Here is a 7,562-nt window from a genome sequence, read left to right as displayed (position 1 = left end):
CCAAATGAGAGGATATCTAGCATCTACCAAATACATTGCATTATGCTTCTAACTGAGGACTTCATTAAATAAGGTAACAGCAAAATATTTGGTAAATTTGCACCTTAAAAAGCTTATTGACAATCTCTGGAAATGAGTCCCAAGGTTGCATTCTGAAAGGTTGCTTCATCTTTACAGAATTTGGTGGAAACTTTACCAACAGATCTGAAAGATGAAAACAAAGTCTACTTAGATATTTCATAATCATGATTCAAGAGAAAAAAAAAGTAAACAGACAGGTGAATATGTATCACACTACTGAACCCTAGCTTTATTTGTGGATTTTGTGAACCGGATTTTGAAATTGATGGTCCTATTTCTTCGCTGGCACAATTGATGTTGGTAGGATTATCTCCAGCATGAGGGTTAATTGCCCGCCATGCTATCATTAAACCTTTACCCATACCATGCTTCTTTGATGGTGCATTATTGCCATTACAAATCGTATTTATGACAGCATGCTTGGAAACCTAATTGAGATCATAGTGGACGTTAAAAAAAAGAGGAAAACTGGCACCAAATAAAGGAAGAAGTAAGGAGCACAAATGAATATTCAAAAGTTCAAGAGGTTCGTTTACTCCCAAGAGAAAACCTATGGCCTTAGCCAAATGTACAAACAAAAATAATCAAAAGAAAATGCTATCTGAAATTTATTTTCTCAGGTACCTTTGTCCTTTTAGCCGCTCTCTGGCTCTCTTTACAAGAAGAATGTAAAATTTCAGGATCTAAGAGAACAACAATAGAAGATCGAGATGCGTGTGAAAACATATCCAAAATCTAAAGGCATATTGAAATAAATAAATAAAATCAATACAAATAATCATTAAACCACATGAAGACATAATGACAAAGAGCAAAGAGCAAAGAAGAAAAGAAGAAAGCTTAAAATTGTTAAGACCATAAATTATAAATGACAAAGAGCAAAAATAAAAGAAGAAAAAGAAAAGGATTTTGTTGGTTGATCTGCAGCCAAAAAAGGAGCACGAATTGATCATCGACGCATAAGGGGCAGGGCGTATACATAATCACGAAGGCTGGCATTTATCCTTAATAGCTAAAGCTGCTGCTCTATACCATGATGCTGCAGCCATTGCTCCTGGATCTGGAACCGATGCAAGTATCTCCCCGGGCACATAGGTTGATCGGCCGGCCTACACAAACAATGGATTAGCTTAGGATCCATATGATAAAGCTTTCTTCAAGTGTGAAAAACTTGTTGACTATGAATATTGATAGATTTCTCACAACAAGACTATTATTTCGCTTTCTTAGTTACCTTACATGACCAACAAAAAAAATGAAATACAAGCAGAAAATGAAATAGCATAAGCTGAGAGAAGAAAATAGAGAACCCTGAGAACGTTTTCCTGATGTTTAAAATATGTGGTTTTTTTTCTTTTGAGCTCTCAATTTTTGCCAGCCTCTTATTGCTAAAAATCCAACAAGGAAATGTCTTCCCACTGTTTTCCTTTGTAGAATCCATGTTCCCTTAATCTTTGTTTGGATCTTAGATTTTAGGAAGGAAAAAAATTATGAATGCTAAACATTTTATTTTATTGTATTTGGATTCAAACAAGAAATTTTAAAAATGTTTTTTATTTTAGAAAAATAAAAGTTAAATGTAGTGTAATTTTATAATATTTAAAACAATATTAAATATATTTATAAAAGTCTAAAATATTTTCATCCATCTTTTCTCCTTCAAAGTTTTTCCTTAGTAAAATCGAAGATCCAAACAAAGAATTTGTATTGTTATTTTTGTTAGTAGAAGCCAAATCTCCAGGAGGGAAGGTAAATGATGCTAATGAAAGGAAAAACAAATTGCAATAGGCAAATACAAAAAAGGCAAAAGCAAAAGGATCAGAAATAGTTTTACCTGTGCCTGCATGTGTATGGTTGACTCAGCCCCAGCCAAAGCTGCTTCGGATGAAAGGAGAAAAGAAGTAACAGAGTCTTCCCCAGCATTTAACTTCTGTATGTGAAAAGGGTTATAAGCACAAAAAGCCACAAAATGAACCCGGAATTAAATAACAATAATAATGACCTCCTGGAGAACTGTTGAAGTTGGAATTAAGGCATCTAACAATGTGCGATAGCCAGCACTGGCTCCCCCATATTTACTAACTGCGGCAATAGCAGCTTCGAGTGCTTCAGCCCCTGGAATAAGAAAATGATAAGTCAAGATGAGCTAAGCCTAGTTACTATTGCAGTATGCAATCATCTCACATTTCTTTGCTGTGACATCTGACCGGGTGCTTGTTTTTAATTGTGCGTAAAATGCCTTACAAAATATACTATATCTAGTGAAAAAAACAAGCAAACAAGTCTTGGTAGTTAGTCAACTGAGACTAATCATATTAAGAAAGGAAAGCTAAATCAAGATAAAAATTAGGAGAAATAAGCACATGATCCCGCCTGTTCCTCCCATTATTCCTCCAATAGATGATCCGATTTCATTCACCGTTTCAGCAGCATCATTCAGAGGATAACTAAGAATAGAAACCAGAAACTAATTAGTTATCCCCTACCATTTAGTGTAAGATCTTTTCTATTTCTAAAATGAGGGGGAAAAATTATGTTAAAAAGAAAAAAATACAAGAAAGAGAACTACATCCTCCCAAATCTAAAAATAGAGCCCAAACACAAAAAAAAAATATATTACATATATAGTATATCTCCAACTCAACAAAAGAAAAGAAATTTAAATATCTTTCCAAACGTTGTAGTACTAATATTATTATGTTCTATAATATTATCATTCTTTTATGCCCAAAAACTCCCTAAGCCTGACTTGAGTGCAAAACTGGAACCCAACCAAATCCTGCATATTTTGGGAGTACATTTGAAATATCTATATCCACCATCTCATTGCAGCTCTTACAAAAAAAAAGTACATCGAAAACGGGTCTACACGGGGTAGAACAACCTCCTTTTCAATACATACAATTTATAAGAGTTAGAAGCCAAGCAAAAGCCTGAACTTTTTTTGGTAGAGACTTTGGCCTTCCATCCAGATATATTTAGTGGAAGAAAAAAGAGAAACCAAAGAATTATCTAACAGGAAAAGAACATAGGATTTACAAGGAAAAAAACCCAGAAATAGCCACTCTAATCTGGAATAATCCTTCAAAATATTAGATTAATAAATAAAGTCAAATTCTTCTCCTTCAAATTCCTAACAATTATATAAAACACAATAATATTATCTTTCTGTTCTAATATTTTCCTTTAATTTTAAGAAGAAGAAGAAAGTAAAATAAGACTCACGTTTCCAAGTCCTCTAATATCGCAGCTGCACCTTTATACATCTGCACATAAGAAAGTAAAATAAGAGTATAACAAGCAACATACCATGAACCCAACAATAAATAGCATAAGATAGTAGAGACAGATTGATAACACTCACTGTTGACCCATAGTCACCATCACCTGCTCTACTGTACCACTCATTCAAACTATCCACGATCTTGATTATTTGAAAAATTACCCTCTAGAGCAGAATCCATAAGCATCAGAAAATTCTTGCCATGAATTAGATCAAGTGCCTTCAAACAATATAAACCAACAATGTTGATCCAACTTATTATCCAGTTAAAAGCAGAGATATGTGCTTATGAACTGATGTACATATATTTACTAGTAGTAGTAAGAATAAAGTGTGAACTCACATGACTAGGGGTATATGTTTTCCACTCAGAAGATCCAACAACAACATTCCAAAGCTGTAAACCACACTTTCTGGTGTCACTCTACCTGTCAACAAAGAATTGAATCGTATCATGTATATATCATATTGCTACCAGACTAAATTCTCTCAGCTTCATAAAAAAAATATTTTATACTCGTCAGCCAAAGATATCATGAGGAAAGTAGTACAGCAATGCTTTTTCCATCAACATAATTTTTCTTGGAATTTCCATTACTAAAGTCATGAAGAACTGGCTCTTCAGTTGCAAATATCTAACATAGTGATGCCCGTTCAATGATAATCCACATTAAAAGAACACATTATTTCACTTATTCAAGCAAACAAAAATACCAGTTCTCAGGTACTCCGGAGGAGTGAATGCTAAGTTTGTACCGTAACTCTTACCGTCCCTGCTATTCTTCATGAGGCCAAAGCAAGATAGTCTGGGATTTCCATCCTGATAATTGATCACAGCCAACTCAATAGTAAATTATTTTAATTAAAAGTGTTAAATAAAAATAAAACTATATATCAAAGAAACCATTGTTACCTAATCAAATAAAACCCTGTAGGCATTGAGATCGGGATACAATGCACACCCTTTGCTGCTACAGTATTCCAGAGCTTGTGTCAAATGCAAAGCCACCCTCAATCTCATGGCCCATTTCACTGGTTGAGCATCCCCTATAACAGTGCAATCATAAGAAACAAACTATCCAAAAAAAATCACAAAATCATTCTTAGCTAAATTCAATTCAATTGAGTCGTGAATGAACATTAGAGGTTTATTTGAGAGAAGAAATATCAATTCATAAGCACTACTTTCCATCAATAGCATTTCCAAAATGATAAACAAGCAAGTACTTGGGCAATCAAGGCAATTAAATACCAATATTTCACTTTTAAGTCCCATGAAAAACCTTTTAATAACAAAGATCTTGAATGAAACATCAATTTTATTCAGTCTTAGTCATTTTGAACAAGTCAAAAACCTACAATGCATTTTTCAGCCAAACAATAACCAAATACATCTTCCCAGCTTCACTTTCAATTATTTTAGCTTTATTTAATAAATTATCACCCATAAAAAGGAAACGAAATTGAAGTATGTACAAACATATACATATACATATATATATATAAAGAAATAAAGTAACTTACAGTGAAAAAGATGCTTAGCGAGAGTTTCATGGGGAATAAAATCGGCCACCAGCAACCTCTCATCTCCTTCGCAGCAACACCCAATCAGATTGGCTAATCGCTCACTTCTAAGACTCCCAACTGACCTAGCTTCTTAAATAAAACATATGAGATGATTGAGAAAAAGAAACCCTTTACCACGCCACCTCACATGAACCCAATGGCCCAGAAAAATGGCACGACAGATGACCCTAATGTAAGACAGCACCTGTGAACACAAACTCCTCACCCACAGAGAGCAGGAACCCAAGGGCTGCAAATTGGAGGGCAGAGGGATGAATCATATGGTATCGTTCCTTAAAAAAGATGTAAGCCAAGGAGAGAAACAAACCTGAGATAGTGGGCGTGAGGCAGAGATAGATCTCTAAAAGGCGTGACTTCGTGAGGCGTGACTTCTTGAGGCAGAGAAAGAACTCGTGAGGCAGAGAAGCTCCATTCTGGAGCTTGACTTCATGAGGCGGAGAAAGAGCTCCACTCTGGAGCATGTCTTCGTGAGGTAGAGATGAGTTGAGAAGACTTCGTGAGGCGGAGAGACGAGACGAGAGTGAGAGATGGAGGCTGAGAGAAATTTTTCGGGTAACTTAGATTTAGGGAATTTGGCAGATGAGACTAAAAAAAAAATTCATTTTGGCGCCTGAGGTTTATTCATATGGCGCCAAAATATAACGTTCCGTGTGTTTTTAATCACCCACCATTAATAGCACTTCTAAATATATGCTATTTTTTAATGTAATATATACTACAAATTGTTGTAGTGAGCACCCGTAGAGCAGGGCTTGGGCCCATAGTATTGTTGCAGGGCGCGGCCCTAGTTTGTATCATTGCTAGAATGTAGCTTTAAATGAATGATTGTATATTTGATTGCTGTTTGAGAATGCTAAATGTGGTAATGGCAGAGTGAACGGCAAAGGGGCCAGGAACGGCGAAGGGCCGAGATCGGCAGTGGGGCTGGGAATACCACTTAGCACATGGTGTGCTTGTGGTTAGGGTGAGACCCCAATGGATACATGGGATATCCTTACGGTGTAGACCGAGATCCCAGGCTATGGTAACGCTTCTGGGATGGCATGGCCGTATATGTGTTTAAATCTTATGGACTGTCTGATTAGATATGAGTTATCTGCTATAGTGATCATATGATATGCATATATTATGTGCTGTATGAGTTTTCTTACTGGGATTCGGCTCACGGGTGCTCTGTGTTACAGGTAAGTGCAAAGAGAAAGTCAACCAGCCATGAGTACGGAGAGCGTGGGGGCGGCGCGTACATGTTTGGCCTACCCGACCGCTTTAGTTGGGGGCATTTTTGAGAAGTGGCTGTACTAAACTCTGTTTTTGGTAATTTGTCAACTGTAAATCTATTTTGAGTTGTAAATAGTTTACAAACCTCATTTTGGGATCCCAAATGTTAAACTATTGGAACTTTTAGTGAAATGGAGTACTTTTAAAGATTACAGCCTTGTCTTTTTGCTTAACCACACTTTTGTTCTAAAAACCTCGCTGAGCGAGTTAATTGCACATTTTAAACTCACTTAGTAACGGCTCTAAGGCAGTAGGGCGTTACACTAGCACACTGATCAAGGCCTAAGCGTTATTAGCAACTTTGGGTCATTACAGAGAGGCTCTTCACGGACCATGAAGATTGATCGGGTGGAGACGTGACAACATTTTTGGGCGCTCTTTTGATCTCTCCATACTATCACCACTCTGCCATTATCACACGAGAACATCTTGCATAGATGACGAATGGAGGTAATAGCACCGAAGTTGACAAGAGCATGGCGCCCAAAAATCACATTATACGCAGTGGGACAATCCACCACTACGAAGGTGCATTATTTAAACGAGCTCAGAACATCGTTCCCCAACGTAACAGGGAGTTGAATCTTTCCCATCGAGAGAAATGAATCTCTATTGAATTTGTAGATATGCGTTGGACACGATGCTAGGTCCGCTTCTGTTAGGCCAATCGCTATGAAGGCCGACTTAAATAAGACATTGACCGAACTCCCATTGTCCACCAACACTCAAATACTCTTTGGTTGGCGATTTGGGCGTCAATGACCAAGGGGTCATGATGCGGGAAGTTGAAATTTCAGGCATCCTCCTCCGTGAATGTTATTTGTAGATTCATCAACCTTGGATGTTGGGTCGAAGTCTAGACCAGTGCACACACCTCATGGTCGTGGTCGAGTTCACTTAGGTACCTCTTCAGGTCCTTCCAGGATGGTCCTCGTAGGTGCGGGCCTCCTAATATGGTGGCTATGTGGCCATCTACTCAAGGGGGCGTAGTTCTAGGCGGATACGACAATCTGGGTCTGGAGCCACAGGGCCTCCAGGAGATTGCACCACTGGGGCCCTCCGAGGGGTCGGTGCTCCCAAACTTGGAGCGTACCCACCCTGGGGAGTTCTGTATGCTACTTGTTCTCCTTGGGCCAAAGGTTGTTCGGGAGCCGTGAGTAGCCCTAGAACTCCAGTTGGCATCCTGACCCACTGGTGGAGTTGTCCCAGCTTGATCAAATTCTCATCTCATCTTTCAGCTGATGACACTCCTTAGTTGTATGGCGTACGTCCTTGTGATAGGCACATATTTTGCTCGTGTCCCTCGAGTACTTTCCCCCTTTAAACATGGGAC

At 37.9% G+C, this 7,562-nt stretch overlaps 1 protein-coding gene and 1 pseudogene across 1 annotated transcript; both read right to left on the bottom strand.

Moving 5' to 3' along the window:
- Positions 1-426: 426 nt before the first annotated feature.
- Positions 427-3,413, bottom strand: LOC133829232 (putative 3,4-dihydroxy-2-butanone kinase). The gene is made up of 7 exons (XM_062259080.1): positions 3,307-3,413; positions 2,445-2,528; positions 2,266-2,339; positions 2,084-2,196; positions 1,916-2,011; positions 706-1,190; positions 427-509 (listed from the first exon to the last, which is right to left on the bottom strand). The coding sequence occupies exons 1-6, from the start codon at positions 3,345-3,347 to the stop codon at positions 1,065-1,067; spliced, it is 534 nt and encodes a 177-aa protein (XP_062115064.1). The 5' UTR covers positions 3,348-3,413; the 3' UTR covers positions 427-509; positions 706-1,064.
- Positions 3,414-3,494: 81 nt separating this feature from the next.
- LOC133832617 (serine/threonine-protein kinase BSK5-like) lies at positions 3,495-5,412 on the bottom strand (annotated as a pseudogene).
- Between the last annotated feature and the right edge of the window lie 2,150 nt (positions 5,413-7,562).

The sequence above is a fragment of the Humulus lupulus genome, chromosome 4 (assembly GCF_963169125.1).
Source record: "Humulus lupulus chromosome 4, drHumLupu1.1, whole genome shotgun sequence".
Taxonomy (NCBI): Eukaryota; Viridiplantae; Streptophyta; class Magnoliopsida; order Rosales; family Cannabaceae; genus Humulus; species Humulus lupulus.
The sequence above is the reverse complement of the archived record's forward strand: the minus strand, read 5'-3'. Positions and strand labels throughout refer to the sequence as shown.

What these genes read in the sequence shown, in the direction of transcription:
- LOC133829232 (XM_062259080.1), bottom strand. Translation starts at nt 3,347, where the DNA reads ATGTATAAAGGTGCAGCTGCGATATTAGAGGACTTGGAAAC. An exon ending in ATATTAGAGGACTTGGAAAC is followed by an intron (nt 2,529 to 3,306) that starts GTGAGTCTTATT and finishes TTCTATTCTTAG; the next exon opens with TTATCCTCTGAATGATGCTG. An exon ending in GGAGGAACAGGCGGGATCAT is followed by an intron (nt 2,340 to 2,444) that starts GTGCTTATTTCT and finishes TTTTTTCACTAG; the next exon opens with ATATAGTATATTTTGTAAGG.